The sequence below is a fragment of the Eretmochelys imbricata genome, chromosome 1 (assembly GCF_965152235.1).
Source record: "Eretmochelys imbricata isolate rEreImb1 chromosome 1, rEreImb1.hap1, whole genome shotgun sequence".
NCBI lineage: Eukaryota > Metazoa > Chordata > Testudines > Cheloniidae > Eretmochelys > Eretmochelys imbricata.
The window spans coordinates 234,809,347-234,826,664 of NC_135572.1; the positions used below are offsets into that span (position 1 = coordinate 234,809,347).

General features: G+C 41.7%; 1 protein-coding gene across 2 annotated transcripts in view; it reads left to right on the top strand.

The window, feature by feature from the left end:
• The window catches only part of KIAA0930 (KIAA0930 ortholog), a 134,749-nt gene that overhangs the window by 94,701 nt on the left and 22,730 nt on the right, over positions 1–17,318 (top strand). For both annotated transcript variants that reach the window (XM_077825553.1, XM_077825546.1), the window contains one exon: positions 16,176–16,283. In XM_077825553.1, the coding sequence (XP_077681679.1) occupies positions 16,176–16,283 (108 nt within the window). The remainder of the gene's footprint in view (positions 1–16,175; positions 16,284–17,318) is intronic.

Sequence of the window (17,318 nt, forward strand, 5' to 3'; positions counted from 1 at the left end):
AGAATGTAGGCCAAACTTACCTGAGGGGGACTTTATCCTGGGAAGCAGTGTCTCTGAAAAAGATTTGAGAGTCATGGTGGATAATCAGCTGAACATGAGCTCTCAATGAGACGCTGTGGCTAAAAGGGCTAAGCTATCCTCGGATGCATAAAAAGGAGAGCCCCCGGTAGGAGCAGAGATGTTACTTTACCTCTATTTGGCACTGGTATAACAGCAGCTGGAATACTGTATTCAGTTCTGGTGTCCAGAATTCAAGAAGGATATTGATAAACTGGAGAGGATTCAGAAAGAGCCACAAGCATGATTAAAGAATTAGAAAACATGCTGTATAGTGATCAACTTAAAGTAAATAGATTGAGCTCTTTACCAAAGAGAAGATTCAGGGGTGACTTGCTCATGGACTTATGTGCAGTGTTGTTGTAGCCATGTTGGTCCCAGGATATTAGAGACACAGGGTGGGTGAGCTAATAGAAGTTGGTCCAATAAAAGATATTACCTCACTCCCCTTGTCTCTCTCATAGACTTATAGACTTTCAGGCCAGAAGGGGCCATTGTGATCATCTAGTCTGCCCTCCTGCACATTGCAGGCTGCAGATCTCGCCCATCTACTCCTCTAATAGACCCCTAGCCTCTGACTGAGTTACTGAAGTCCTCAAATCATGATTTAAAGACTTCAAGTTACAAAGAGACCACCATTTACTCTGTTTAAACCTGCAAGTGACCTGTGCCCCATGCTGCAAAAGAAGGCGAAAACCTCCCAGGATCTCTGCCAATATGACCTTGGGGGGAAATTCTTTCCCGAACCCAAATATGGTGAGCAGTTAGACACTGAGCATGTGGGCAAGACCCACCAGCCAGACACCTGGGAAAGAGTCCCCTGTAGTAAATCAGAGCTCTCTCCATCTAGTGTCCCATCTCTGGCCATTAGGAATATTTGTCGCAGATGGGCCACATGCCATTGTAGACAGTCCCATCATACCGTCCCCTCCATATCAAGCTCAGTCTTGAAGCCAGATATGTCTTTTGCCCACACTTCTCCCCTTGGAAGGCTGTTCCAGAACTTCACTCCTCTGACGGTTAGAATCTCTTTGTCTAATTTCAAGCCTAAACTTGTTGATGACCAGTTTGTATCCATTTGTTCTTGTGTCCACATGGTGCTTAACCTAAATAACTCTTCTTCCTCCTTGGTATTTATCCCTCTGATGTATTTATAGAGAGCAATCATGTCTCCCCTCAGCCTTCGTTGGTTAAGCTAAACAAGCCAAGCTGAGTCTCTCTCATAAAGTAAGTTTTCTATTCGTTTGATCATCCTAGTAGCTCTTCTCTGTACCAGTTCCAGTTTGAATTCCTCTTTTTTTAAAAATGGGACACCAGAATTGCACATAGTATTCCAGATGAGGTCTAACCAGTGCTCTGTATAATGGTACTTCCCTGTCTCTGCTGGAAATACCTCACCTGATGCATCCTAGGATTGCATTAGGCTTTTTTACGGCTGCATTACATTGGCAGCTCATGGTCATCCTGTTATCAACCAATACATCCAGGTCTTTTTCCTCCTCTGTTGCTTCCAACTGATATGTCCCCATCTTATAACAAAAATTGTTGTTAGTCCCTAAGTGCATGATCTTGTACTTTGCATTATTAAATTCATCCCATTTCTATTATTCCAGTTTTCAAGGTCATCCAGATCATCTTGTATGATAGTCCAGTCCTCCTCCGTATTGACAATACCTTCCAACTTTGTGTCATCTGCAAATTTTATTAGCACACTCCTACTTTTTGTGCCAAGGTTATTAATGAAAATGTTAAATAAGATTGGTCCCCTGAGGAACTCCACTAGTTAACTCCCTCCAGCCTGACAGTTCACCTTTCAGTATGATCCATTTTAGGCTCCCCTTTAACCAGCTCCTTTTTCACCTTTCAGTTCTCATATTAATCCCCATCTTCTCCGATTTCACTAATAATTACCTATGTGGAACTGTATCAAATGCCTTACTGAAATCCAGGTAGATTAGATCTACTGCATTTCCTTTGTCTAAAAAATCAGTTATCTTCTCAAAGAAGGAGATCAGATTGGTCTGGCATGTTCCACCTTTTGTAGAACCATGTTGTATTTTATCCCAATTTACCTCTATGTCCTTAACTACTTTTTCTTTCAAAATTTGTTCCAAGGCCTTGCATACAATTGAGGTCAAACTAACAGGTCTATAGTTTCCCAGATCACTTTTTTCTGCCTTTCTTAAAAATAGGGACTATATTAGCAATTCTGCCATCATAGAGTATGACCCCTGAGTTTACGGATTCATTAAAAAACTTTGCTTGATTAGTCCTTAAGTACCCAAATGGGGAACAAATATTTAATAAATATAGGCTCTTGAGTCTATATATTTCATGATCCAATGGTTGGAATTTGACTAGACAAAGTCGGACTGGAAATAAGATGTAAATTTTTAACAGTGGGCATAATTAACCAGCAGAACAGCTTATCAAGGGTTGTGATGGGTTCTCCATCACTGATGATTTTAAAATAAAAATTGTGTATTTTTCTAAAAGATCTGCTCTAGGAATTATTTTGGGGGATGTTCAGTGAGCTGTGTTAGACAGGAGGTCAGACTAGATGATCACAGTGGTCCCTTCTGGATTTAGAATCTCTGAATCCATGAATTCTGCTTTACATCAGTCTGGCTCAACGCTATTTTTTCCTCCCTCCAAACTTCTGTTGTTTTTGGATGCCCTGACATTGCTGCTTGTATACTGCTGCCATACAAATAACTATAGGCCATGTTGTGTATCTCTACATAAATCTGTGTGGGTTAAAATGTGCCAACAGATCTGCTACAATTAAAAAACACATGTTACCCTAATCCCGCTGAAACCCACACTCCATAGGGTACTGTTGGAAAAGGGGGCATGGTTTTAAAAGGGCCATAAAAGAATGCATTACATAGAAAAGGCAACATCAGTTCCACAAGATGCTGGTCTAACCCCTGAATTTGGTTATGTGGTGATCTTGCATGCATGTGAGATGTCTCCTGCCACTGGAAAGTTGGGCTTGAGTCTTTCCTCTTATTGTTAAAATCATTTCTCCCGAGCATTTTCCAGTTCTGTAACACAGTAGCTGGCCCATTAAGCATCTTATATAGGCCCAGACTTTGATGCTTATAAACATGCTCAGTATCATCTTACTCCATAAGTAGGTTCCACTGAATATTTTATACATGTATACAAGAGAAGGAATGGGTACATTGCCATGCACCTTCTGTTTTTAGTTCTGTAGTTCCAGTTGTGATTTACTCTTCTGTGACCAAGGAAACTACCAACACTCTAAGTAGTGACTTGGGATATTGGATTGTGGTCTGCGGATCTGCTGGACCTTTTGTACTGGGGAAGCTATTTCTCCTCACAGTGCTGGAGTCTTTTGCGGGGTGGGGTGGGGAGGGTTTGTGGAGGTGGATTGCAGAGGACATGTGGGAGGAGAAGGAGAGCGGCAATTGTGAGAATGCTTTACCCCTAGGTTTAGCTGTTTATTTAAAAGTATACGTCGTTGTCAAAGTAAATCAGAGCTGGTCAGGTCCCTAGAGGTAAGAAAGATATGTGCAGTGCCTGCTCTTGCAAGATGTTGAACGCTTTCAACCTCTGTTGATGGTACTGAGTAAGATTGATCTCCTAGTTAGGAACAAAAGGATCAAAGGGAAGTGGGTTATTCTTGTCTTTTTTTTTAATGCAACAAGCCTCTCTTCTGGTGGTCATCTCTGGGTATCATTCCCCTGACTCGGCTGGGAAGGGTGTATATGAGATGAATATCTTCTTTAAAGCATCATCAAAGACTCTCATAGCTTGTGTGGTGAAAGCATATTCCATCGTGATCTAAGGTCCTGATCCCACAAACATTGACACGTGCTTAACTTCAAACACATGTAATCCCACTGAAGTAAATATTAATGTTAAGCACACAGTTAAGAGTTTTGCAGGAGCAGAGATAACTAGGTCCTTTCTCTTGGGACTCTCATATATGGGTTCTCGCAGGAGGGTCATGGACACCCTGTCCTTCCCTTAATGTCAAATGGGGGGACAAGGAGGTGTTCGCAGGGCAGTTCCAGCTGAGAACCACAGCTCTTGTTCATTCATTCCCCTGTTGGGATTCTTGAAGGAGCCACTGCACCATGCTGGAGATACACCACTGGATTAGCTTTTTGCCGTTTTGGTTTATCAGAGCATGGAAGATCCTGGGAAAACAAGATACCCTACAGACAATTTTTAGTTGGCTGTAGTTTTATTGTTCTATGTCAGCTTTATTATTACAAAAAGAAAAAACTTTAGGAAATTAATATCCATAGAAATTAAACTAATTTGATTTTGGTTTTGTTGTTGTTCATGACTGAACTTTGCCCATTACACAAGCCAGTTCACAATTGCATCATCGGTGGAGGCTTTGTTAGGGCTTTAGAGCCCAGAGTCTAGTTGCCATAGCTACTGGGAACTGTACCTTCTCGTATGTGGGCTCCAGTCTGCATTCCAGGGGCATCAGGTGCAAACTGTAAATGATTGAGTGTATGTGAGACGGGGGAGTGGGTTTTTACTTTTGTCTGGGTTTTGTGTTTAATAATTCTGCAGCACTAACTCCAGTGAAAATTAAAATGTCCGGTACTTTCTAAATAAAAGCCCATATCACATATAAGTTGGGGTGGGTTTGTTTGTTTTGGGGTTGTTTTTTTTTTTTTTGCTGTTTCTAGAGAGTGGTGTGCTGATAAACACAATAGTCTCTTTGTAAATTCAGTCTGGATAAATATTGTAGGGAGGGCTGGTAGTGTCACCTATTATTGTTAAGGTTGCTGGACATTTCCCATTATAACATACTGTTTTATGTTAATTTTCACTTTCCGAAACTTCAACAATTTGGGCTGAAATTTTCCATGCTGAGTGTCTGTCTAGGGCTGAATCTTTTCTGAGAGTGAGGCTAGGGAAAAATACATTGTTTTGCCCACATTAAAATTTGGTAACCCTCTTTTATTTATTTATTTATTTTTAAAAGCTCTGACCCACCCATACCTTGGAACAGACTTCAGCTTTCACAGTGTAATGGCTTTTGCGTGTGAGACGTGCCTTTGGATATGCACAAGAATAGCAAATCAAATTAAGCAAGTTATAAACCTTTTGAAAAATTGCAGTTCACACACTCAGTGAAGACTTTCTTAGGTTTTTGCAGCTAAATTCCACAAAGGCTCTGTCTGCATTAAGGATCCTCCAGCAGGGGACTGAACTTTCCCTGCAACTGCAGTTTTGGGGTTCTGTGCTATGGGGCTGGGCTGTCTCTTCTGTACTCTCAGTGCCCTCCCTGCTGATGCCCAGGCAGTGTGGAGGCGGAAGCTGGCTGATTGAATGCAAAAGGGGCAAGAGCTGGACTGGTGAGGGTTGAGGGAGTAGATAGGTTCGGGGTGCTGTGGCGTGGAGGTAATAGAAGGAAACTGGAAATTGGGAGGATAGACAAGACTGGGTTGGGCAAGGACTGAGGCATCTAGAGAGAGAGAAAGATGGAGGGGAGCCAGTGGGTGAGGGGAGATGAGTTATCTGGGCAGGGAGGAACTGGTGGGGTGCAGGAACGGAGGAGTGGGGGTGGTGACATAGATCTGACAAGGAGATGGGGGTCAGCGGAGAGCTGGGACTACCTGGGCAAAGAGACTGGAGAAAGGAGTTTGCGGGCGAGACTGGGAGCCAGGGAGGATGGAGAACATGAGTGAGGTGGGTGGCAACTGCAGCCTGAGTGGGGGAGACAAATGGGAGAAGGACCTGGGAATGGGGGTAAACTGGGAATGATTGGGCAAGGAGACTAGGACTAGGAGTGGTGAGGGGAAATTGGGCCTGGGCCAGGAAGTTCTAATGGGCAGTCTGGGACTGGGCTGAGAAGACTGAGGAGTAGAAACTGGGACTGGCTTGGTGAGGAGAATGAGACTGGGACAAGGAGCCAAGATTTGAGACAAGGACAGGCTGGAGAGGAAGGGGCAGAGGGAGTCAAGCTTGGGGGAAATGGACAAAAGAGTTGGTGACCATTAAACCATGCACCCTTCGAGAGCCTGGAATAGAACCCAAGGTTTGTGAGTCTCACCATTCCTCTGCTGTCAGCAAACACCTGTGAAACCCACTGGCAGAGTGTCTCTCTCATCCCCCTCTAGTGCTGTTCTACTACTGCCATCAGTTTCTCTGTTAGCTGGAGTGACAGAAGTCTGTGGGTTGGATATAAAGTTTCCAACCCTGCTGATGACATGTGGGTATCAATATGATGCCACTTGATGCAATTTTTTGCTCTTTATAAACGTAGGAAATTATACACTTACACAAAACCTACGTTGAGAACGTTATTAAGGTCAGACACTCAAAAGCTAGGAAATGCCTGTGTAATCTTATTTCAGCACCCTGGTGCGTATGAGTTATGATACCTTCTTTTAATTATATGATCGCATGCTATTTATGATGTGCTATGACAGGGGCAGTTCCTACTGGAGCAGTCTCAATGCAGCCATGCTACTGTGTGGTGAGGAGGGCCCCAGAGCTATTGCAGGGTCTCCACGCACATCCCATGGTCCCACTAGTTTTGGCGACAGCTTTTGTGTGTCCCACAGCCTCTTTTCCCCTCACCACCCAGGATGATAGAGGGGAATCTCCATGAATAAATCCTCTCAGACATTTCCTCACACAAAACGCCCTCCCAAGGCTTCTAACCTGAGCCCAGGCTGGCCCTACCCAACTTATCGACTCGTTTAGTCCTGACCCCTGCTGAAAGACGAGATAAACTGTTCAAACCATAGTGGAATGATCTAAATCAAGGCAACTAAATCACTTTAAAAATTATTTAAATCAGCTTGTTGCTTTGTAAAATAATTTTGAAAATTTGTGCTATTGCAACTTTATTTTTAAATATATAATCAGCCAAATTATAAATGCGCCCATTTCCTTTTAATGCCATTATTGGTAGTGATACTGGTAGTTGAATTTTACAGAACTGCTATAAGCAAGGGAAGAAAAGAAAGCCCTGATCCTTCAAACACTTAAGCACGTACATAGCTTTACTAACATGGATAGTCCTATTGACTCCAGTAGGATGACTGGTGATTAAAGTTAAGCATGCACATAAGCATTTGCATTGTTACCCATTTTGGCCTTAGAAGCTAGTCAAAGTTTGGGGCCCTGTGGGTTGTTTCCACTGGAAGGCGAAAATGATGGAGGAGTCTAGTACCTTTGATGCAAACTTATTTATTTATAAAAAATGTGCAAAGTCCTGTTTCCCTGACAGGAGGTCATGTCTTTGCTTACTTCCTCAAGCTCCTTTTAGCCGGCTTGTCCAGGCTGTGTGTGTCTTCTCGCGTGCACACATACACATACAATTGAAAAAACAAGCGCAAAACATCCCCCTTAGCAACTTATGAGTATAAAATAGGAAGAAAGTAAAGAACTAGAAATACATAAAAATTCGGATTTAAATGTCAAAAAGTCATTATTTAGATTTTTTAAAATTAATGTTTTTAAATCATGATGATTTTTATTTCTACTGATTCAGATGCAACAATAGAATACAATTAGACATCTAATCCAGAATAACTGCTATTTGCCATTGCATATATAATATCAGCTAATGTACAAACACTTCTTGAAGCCTTCTCTAGGTTTTATAGACAAGATGGGGAGAGTCTGGCACCGCTGCCACCAGTTGTCCCGGAGTCCCCGGGCGATGCTCTGGAACTGCTCTCCATGAAGCCGGTCAGGAATCTGGGGAAGTCTGCTTTCTGTGAGCAGCCTGTCTTCAGGACACACAGCTCACACAGATTCCACCTTCCTGGGTCTGACCTCGGAGCATTCAGCATCCTCTGCCCCTCAAGTGAGCTGTAGCTCACGAAAGCTTATGCTCAAATAAATTGGTTAGTCTTTAAGGTGCCACAAGTACTCCTTTTCTTTTTGGCTGGGAAAGATAATCTGCTGGCTGAGTGAATGATACAAACAACCCAATATCCTTTTTCTCATCTTGAATGAAAATCCAGATGAGAAATCATACATAAATCTCTGTTTATCTAATCTATTCTATTCTAATCCATACTTGATTATAAAGAATACATTACAGCCTTACAGAAATCAGTTCCTCTGTTTCCAGAAAAAACTTTACCAGCCTTAGAAGCTATTTCAGGTTTCTCTTCATTTATTTTTGAACACATTCCAAGTGCTCGTTATGATTTTGCTTGACTGTTGCCTCTTGAATTTATTTGTATAGCTGATCAATAGCATTGGTATCCTTAGTCATTAAAGCAGTGTTATTAGGATGGCCACTCATGCATCCCCAGAATACTGAACATCAAGTACTTCTGGGAACAGCATAAACCTTCCCCCGCTGGCGTGATCTCACACGCATGATGTGGGGTGCTCTTCACAATGTAACACCCCACCCTTCCCCATCCAATACCGGACAAAACCATGTCTGGTTTTGTCTTAGTACCAGATGGGGGGGAAAACCTTAGAAAAGCAGGATTTTCTGGATCAAAACAGGACAAATGCCCTGCCTAGATGTGATGATCCTATATTTGGGCTAAATTGGTTTTGAGAACAAATTCAAGCACTGGGGTTTTTTTTATTTGTTTTTTTTTTTCAGGTTACTTGCAAGAAATATATAGGAAAATGTAAGAAAACAAAGGAATTAGAGACAAAAGCAAAGGGGATGTAATGTTCTGCTCGGGTTTGAAGGGCAGACCACTGTAGTTATATCCATAAAGCATATTTGACCGTGCTTGATATATCCTGTCAGCATTTACAAGCACATTTTTGTTGTTCTTAAATATCTCCATAATTTTTTAAGAGGTCTTTCTTTCGTTCTTGTAAATAAAATATCTGGCTCTGTGCTAGATTAAAGACTGGTAAAATGTAATGTTGCTTCATGGTCCTGATTTATAGCTATATGCATCATGGTGTGTAAAAGATAATGTGCATTGATTATTCCTGAATCTGATACAAAAGCTGTAAGTACCACATAGGTTGAATCTTACTTGTGCAAAACTGCTAGTGGGATGAAGGCATGACGTGTCCTGGAGAACAGTTGCTTCCAGTGGGCTGTTTATGGATCTGTGTGTGTTTGCCTACAGACTGTGAAACAGCTCATTACTTTTTGACAGGTTGCTGATTCACTCAGTGCTACTGTGCTACACAGGAAGCTACTTAATGGAAAAGGGATGCTTTTGGACCCCAGTTCAGCTAAGCATATTGACTTCAATGGGTTTGCACATAGTGCTTAAAGTGTGTGTAGAAGAGGGGACAAATAATAAAAATTGGTGTGGGTCGCTGAGAGATACACTTTAAGCACTGTTTTACAAAAGTTCCTACTCCCAGATTGATAGACACCCCCCCACACACACTGTTTTCAGACTACTTTAAGCACTGTTTGTACATGTGCTTAAAGTTAAGCAGATGCTGGATCAGGACCTAAGTTTTTTGAAGCATGCTAATGTTGTGAAGTCAGCTAAAAAGACTTCTCACATTGGAAAGTATAACAGCTTCCTTATCTCTCCCTCCACTCCCCCCTCAAAAAAGTAATTTAACAAAAATTGGTAGTAAAATCCTAAATCTAGGAGTTTTCAGTCTTAAAGTTATAAATGGACAATGTATGTCAACAGCCTGTTGCATCTAGTATTGTGGGCTCAGCACAAACTGGACAGTTTATTTGGGTGCCTACCTGTGGGTGTGGGTTGTGTAACTTTGGGCATCCAAGTTTAAAAATGTTGGCTGCATTGCCATCAAATGGCATACTAGACCAAAACAAAGTTTGACACCAACTTTTGGTTCAGTGTATAGAAGCATCCCATTGTTGATCAGAATACTTTCTCTGCACTGTGATGGAGTGATTGCATCTGAAATATAGCATTGACCTATGGATACCTCATTCCTAGAAAGAGACTGATAAAGTGGAAGAACAATATAAGTGGCTCACTACACCCTATTTTACCCACTGTCTTCTCTCCCCCCAGCTGTTTTCTGATGGTCTGTGCACAGTCACGGGTTGTCTACATGGTTCTAAGTGACCCTGTGTGATGTCCAACAAGTCAATATTAGAGCTGAAAGTAGATCCAAGGTCTGGTGCGTACTTCCTTTCTTAGGAAGACTCATGTACTAGTGAAGATCCAACAGGGTCCAAGAGTTGTCCTGTTATAATACACTTTTGAAGAATATTCTCACCATCCATCACAGTATTGCAAACTTCAACTTTCTAAAATCTTGGGATTGACTTTTTAAAAAATACCTTTTGGGTTCTTATTTGCCTTCTAGTTCGTGAGCCTTCGGGTCACATTTTCTAGCTTTTTTCCACAACCAACAGGGCTAGACACACATTTTTGTTTTTTAAAATGAAAGCTGAGATTCTCATGTATTTACATGTCTCTTGGAGCTATGGCTTAAAGAAAAAACCAAATATCATGAGGTTCGCAATAAAATCATGGGAGTTGGCAACAGTAACCTACATAAATCCATATACAATAGAACCTCAGAGTTACAAACACCTCAAGAATGGAGGTTGTTCATAACTCTGAACAAGATGTTATGGGATGCTTCTCAGGGCGGACTGCTTGGAGCAGGGCTCACAGCTGTGCCTGCGAACTTCAGCGTTTTCACCTCCTACCTGTAAGTGGCTGCCCAACAAGTAGGGGTGGGGACAGGCAGCTGGTTCTAACCCCCTGGCTGCCAGGGTGATGAGTGAGACACCCTGGGCACCATGATGTCAGTTGGCATGCGGTGCAGGCTGTGGTCCTTTAAAACTGAGCTGCTTCTCCAGGGCACATTGTCAGGTAGGAGCTTGGGTTCCAGCAGCTCTCACTGCAGCCCAGGCTCCAGCAGGAGCTTATGAAGTTTCTTTCCCGGGCTCGGACTGAGCTTGCAAGCTTATCTCCCTCCCGGGGGGAAGAAGGAGGGAACTGCACGGCCGTGGCTTACAGGAAAGTTGCGCAGACCCCAGCGCCACTGCTGCTCGGGGGCTGACAGCTGTGCCTGTGAAACTCAGTGTCTTTACCTCCTACCTGTAAGTGACTGCCCCCACCCCCAGGTGGCAAATAAGGGGATGGGAGTGGGGACAGGCAGCCCAGATGTGCCTACCTTTAAGATGCAATATAGGCACAGTACAGAATTTGCTGGGCATGGGTTTGGGGGTTTTTTGGTCTCCCCTTTTGCCTGATTGCTTATTTCCAGTTCCAGGTGGTGTCTGGTTGACTGGTCAGTTTGTAACTCTGGTGTTTGTATCTTCGAGGTTCCATTGTAGTAGTTTTATAATGCACCAGGGGCCTGGAGAGGTTTTGCAGCAATCCCACTGCTTGACGATATTTCTCAGTGCATAAGGTTATGCTGGTGAATAAAATGTCAGCCTTTGGTTTCCCACACTGTCAGTCCCTCGAGCCTTTAGCGCAGTGCTAAACTCTCACTTTAAAAATATAAACGGTCACTGTTGGGCCTTTATTCTGATTCTTTTGGGGTAGAAATTAAGACCCTTGATGATAATTTTGAAGTAGATTCTAACATATTGTTCACTTTGTTTTATTGACACTTGCCTTCTGCCCATTTGCTGACTAGATAAAGTGGTAGGGGTTTAGGTTTGGGGTTTTTTGATATTTTGCAGCTTTTTTCGTGGTATTTGCAGACAAAGCCAGGAAGATGAATGAGAAAACTAATCCATTAAGGACTTTCTGATGTTGATTTTTGGATCCCGTTAGTCCACGGATCAGCTTTAAAGGACAATGTGCCAAGGAGCTTAGATCTCTTATAGAATTTGTTGTTTTAAACAATAGTCATTAACATCTACTAAGCTGCGAAAGCTTGGGTGCCAGGATGTTTGAGCACTGTATGCCAGAATGTCAGTTTACTTAGATACCCTTTTTTTTTTTATGAACTCCCTGTTGGCTGATCATATAAATTTTGTGTATGACTTGAATGAAAACAACACTATTTGTTCTTGCATCCTTGGCTTCTCACTGAGACTTCAAGCCCTGGGGGCCAAGTGGTAATGTGTTTATTTGTCCAACAGGAACTGGATTTATTATCACACATGAAGTATCAAACACCCATTGTTCGGTGGTGACTTTCAGTTCCCACTATCATTTTCTCACCTACCGGTCCCCAGTTGCACAGAGAGCTAGGATTACTTCTGGAGCCACAGAATTTACAAGGGATACAGGGTCCCAAGGGACTACTTTACTTCAAGAAGTCTTACAGGATCATTTTTACTGGTTTTTGAAAGTAGATTTTGGAAACTAAATAAAAATAGAGAAAAATGTGTAGAATACATAAGGTGGTTATAAGAGAGTGGCCAATATTTCCAGATGTGCCTAGTGATTTTGGGTGCCCAAACTGAGACACATTAATGAGGAGGAGGATGGTCCAACCTTCTCAGTGATGTAGGCCACATGGGTAGTTGTATGGCGCATACATGGGCCACGTACAGAGAAAAACGGTATCCTCCATGCAATGTGATTTCGCTCATATGGTGCGTGCAAGGTCACACCATGTGGCGTACACCATTTTGTAGAGTGGGTCTGCTGTGGGGGCAGACACATTTGGGGCTGGATGGAATCATCTTGTGGGCTGGATTCGGCCCACAGGCCACCAGTTGGACCAGCTTTATTACTTTGTGCGAGTCAGGCCCCTGTTAAAGTGTCTCAAGTTGGGCGGACAAAATTCAAGGCACCCAAAATCTCTAGGCACTTTTGGGAATTTCAGTCGCTTACTGTAATCACCAGAAAAGTGCCATTAGAGCTGGTTCATTCTCCTGCTATTTCCCTGGAGGTGCCCAGTAACATCAATAGGATCAGAAGCATAAATCCCCTACATGTCAGCTGGAGATGAACTACCCCAGCATAATAGAAAACATTAAGTCGTTCACTTGTATCTTTCCTTAGACAGATTAGTGGGTGTTCCTCAGCTCTTGCCCATGATGATTGCTTTCTCTGCTTTTGGGGAGACATTGTCCTTCTGCCCATGTGCTATTGGGTGGCTTTCACGGTCAAACCTAGAGCTCTGTATAGTGTTAGTTATTACCCAGCCAAAATTGTGTTCTGATTTCCCTAAATACATTTTCTTTTGGGGATAGTGACACTAAAGTAAAGGACCATGGCAGTAATTCACTGAGATGCAGTGTCCTCAACCATATGTTTTACTTCTCACAAAATCATCTTATAAATGAGTATACAGGAAAAGGTATCAGAGCTGATTAGAATCCCCTTTATCTTCTTCTCCACTTCTATAAGTTAAGGGACATGGGGAAGGGAATATGTGAAAGCAGAATAGAATTTAGGTGCAATGAATGTAGTTATTGAATATAAATACTATAAAGCATGAATCATTTTTCAAAGGTATCTTGCAACACTTTGATCAAAAAACATGAACATTCTGATGACTTTTGTGAAATGAGCTTTGAACTTTGTTGCTGAGAGACAATTACGTTCTGATTCTATGGCACTGTGTAAGAATAGGACTATGTATGGGAGAGTCAACTAACTTAATGTCTTATAGGAACCTGTACTGCTTGATCTGTCTTCCCCTGCATAGTCAGCCCACCGTGACCTCATTGCTTCCTTCCTTGAGTCAGGTGGACACTTTCCATTTTCCCAAGGGGAAGTTTGTCAAATTGTGTAGCCCTGTGAACATCCTACCTCTATGCTCATAGAATGTGTCTAACTTGGAACTCCGAGTGTACAAATGTGCAGCCATCCTTAGTTTCATGCTGGAGTGGATATATATTAAAATACTGCTTTGCATTTTACTCTTTTCCTTTCTTTTTCTTGTTGCAGCCTCCTATCTGCAACTCACAATTAATCTTTGGAACTCATTGCCACTAGAAATATTGGAGGCCAGGAGCTTAGTAGGATTTTAAAAAGGGATTAGCCATTTAAGGAAATCCTTTTTGAAAGGTGTTTATAATGATGATAAATTCATATGGGGTATGCTCATTCTTCAGGACATAAACCAACTGACAAGCTTTAGGAAAAAAAAAATTCCTCTATGATGCAGGTTGTTCCATGACTGCCAGTTTATGGTGATTCTTATGCCTTCCTCTGAAGCATATAGTACTGGCCATTCTAGCATTTTCTACTAGACGGCTGGCCTGGTCTACTATGGCAATTCCTCCTGTTCTAGCCTTCCCACACTCTTGACACTGCTGGTACCAGGAGTTTCTCCCATGTCTCTCCTACCATCAGGAATGTTCTTTATGAACCTTTCTACCTCACTGACTTTCTCCTCTTTGAAAATCTCCCATGGAAAAAAATTATCAGCCTTATTAATATATTCACCAAAGAGTGTCCCAACTTCACCTTGTTTATACCATGTACAGTTTATGGTCTGGCACTATATAATTCTGTGAAGGATTCTGAGATGTATCTCCTGTGAAAGCTGATTTACAGAATAATGTTTTGTTTTAGTAACATAAAATTGTTCTTTCAGACCTCAGGATATCTTGATTTTGATTTTTGTTGCCTGCTCTGAAACACTCTGCTACCTCATTTCCTTTCTTCTGTATATGTCAGCCTTCTTTCTAGCATTGTTCTTTTCAGAAGATTTGAGTTATGTTTAGAATTAACATAGTGCTGGATCATATTTTCTGGGGTGTTTGTCTTGTGGTTTACTCTCCTATTCTGGCTTTTTTTTTTTTTTTTTGCGTTCTGTTTTTGTTTTTTAAAACTCAGTGGTTCTCCTCTTGCCCCAACGAAAACAAAATAAAGGTGCATGAGTGGGCGCTTCTTAGCTGTACCATGCCATCTGGCATTTTCTGGACACTCACCCTTTTGTAGTAAGGAATAGATTCTTTTCAGCTATTTTGGTGTTCTGTCAAATAATAGCTTGCAAACATATAAACAAATATTTACATAACAGACCTGAATAGCTTCTTCGGAGATATTGTATGTATTCAGGTCTATTGGTCATGTTCCCCATCAGATTATTTTTAATATATGCCATCTGATAGATCCAACTACACTGCAAATTCAACATATTGGTACTGTGCCAAACACAGTCATCATTTTATAAATAATACATGTGCACCATTCAGGTTTTAATCTTCATATCTAGGCCATTGTTCTCATTGTCATCATCTGTAGTTTCACTGGTGTGGGTTTTGCTTTATGTTTGAGTTCAGACTTGTGATCTTGACAGATCCCTAATGGTAAGCAGAGCCAGTACTTGGTGGGAAACCTCTAAGGAAAACCCAGGGACTATAGGAAGTGATGTAGTAGATACTCATTTTTCAGAGTCAGTACTGAAACTGCGCCCCAAATGGTAATAGATGATACTGTGCTGGAGGGTCTCTCTCTGGGTGAGATGAAAAACCCAATTGCAAGTAATGTGGTCAATAAAGATCCCCTAGCACTTTTTGCATGAATAAAGAGGTGTGTGCTGGCCAAATTCTAGTTTGTATAATTACATTCTGCCTACGTTTCTCTTGTGATTTCAAATGCATACAGTATTCCTCTTTGCTTTCTGTCCATTGTATGCAGAATTGCTACAGAGTTGATACAGTGCACCCCAAAGGTGTTTCACTAGTGGGTGAAGTGATTCCTTACAAAGCACTTTCAAATCCACGGGAATAAAGGTATCTCTACCCCGTCAGATGCCTTTTATTTAGGATTCCTACTGCTGCCCCCATCATTCCAAACAACAACCATTAGATTACATTATGCGTTAATTTGCTGACATATTTCACTTACATGGTGCCATTATCCTATCCCTTTTTTGTGAGTATCTTATTTATGTGTTTGGTTAAAATATGACTAGCCAAAGCTCTAGGCACACACGTAAACTTTACTTGTACAATAAATAAATGAGACCAATGTCCAAAACTAAAATCCCTTCCAAATTCTCAGAACTATAAAAGCATTAGAAAATAGCACTTCAGTGTATCTCCTGGGTCATCTAGTCCAGTCCCTTGCTATTGCAGGCAACTGCTATCTCTTCCACATTCCCTATTCTACATTCATCCCTTACCTGCAACCCCAGAAAAAGCCTGCAAGAAGAGCTGGCTTTGCCTGGTGACTGAGGGTCAACAAATCCAGACTCTGGCAGACAAACAAGGCAGCAAATTTCAAAGCAGAGGTTCAAAGTATAATGCAGATGTGTGCACACGAGTGGGTGTTGTATATCATGTTTACCCAGGATGTCTTGTTTTCTATCAGCAGGTTGAAGTTGAAGTTTACCGTAGGGATTCTAAGAAGCTTCCTGGCCTGGGTGACCCAGACATCGATTGGGAGGAGAGCGTCTATCTGAACCTCATCCTGCAGAAGGTCACAAGAACCTCTTCCTCTTCTGATGCTCACTTTAGTCGCACAGACTACTCGTGGTTATAGGGGTTTCAAAACCAACTCTGGTCTACAATGTAGTTTGAGGCATTTGGGCAATTAAAGAAAGCAAAAAAACAACGTATGTGTTTCATTTTGACACTCTGGGTCTGAGTGAACATACCAAACAGATGAAGTCACCATGTTTTGTTTAGATTTCGATAGCTACATGTTTCAGACCTAAAAACCATAAATCCACTAATGTTCAATGAATCTGTGCTGAGGTCTGTAGCCAAATGGGAAAATAGGTGAGCTTCACCAAGTGATAAGAGAAGACAAAAGCAACATCTTCATTAAGATTTGAAATGTTGATGCAGCTGTGAAACCGTTTTGAGCTCTTGCCAGTAGCACCACTGCGTTTCCACTGAGTTGCCACTTGCCAGCTGCTGGCAGCAGAAGTGTAGTAAGCCATTTCTCATTTGGAGACATATGAAAGTAGTATAGATTGTGTTTGTTTTTTGTTTTTTGGATTAATACATGGAGTGTTTAGGTAGTACATGTGTTATACTGGAGTTTTTGGGAGGCTGATTATTTTTATTATAATCATTCCAGATCCATACTATATTTTGTTGATTATGATCTCAAAATGGGAGACCTTTCATTAATGGCACGTGTACTGAGTTGTGTTCATTTTCCTTCTTTCTCCACCAAAAAGACTAATTCCAAAGCTGCTCCTCAGAGAGCAATTTCCACCGTTAATATTTTATGTAGAGTACAATAGAACCATTTCACTGCAAGTCAGAATTCTGAGATTATCATCACAGCTGGGAAATGTTTGTTGCAAATTTTCTCACATTACATGGCAGGGTGTTGCCCTTCTTCATTAACGTTTCCATTGTTTCCATGCCTAGGGAGGTGATTTCATCCGTTTCAACCTTAAACTAAATACTACATGTGGCAAACCTACTCCTCCAGCTGACCCCTAACCTTACCTCTGAATAGAGCGCTGGAGGGATTCCCACATTCACATCCAGAGTCTGT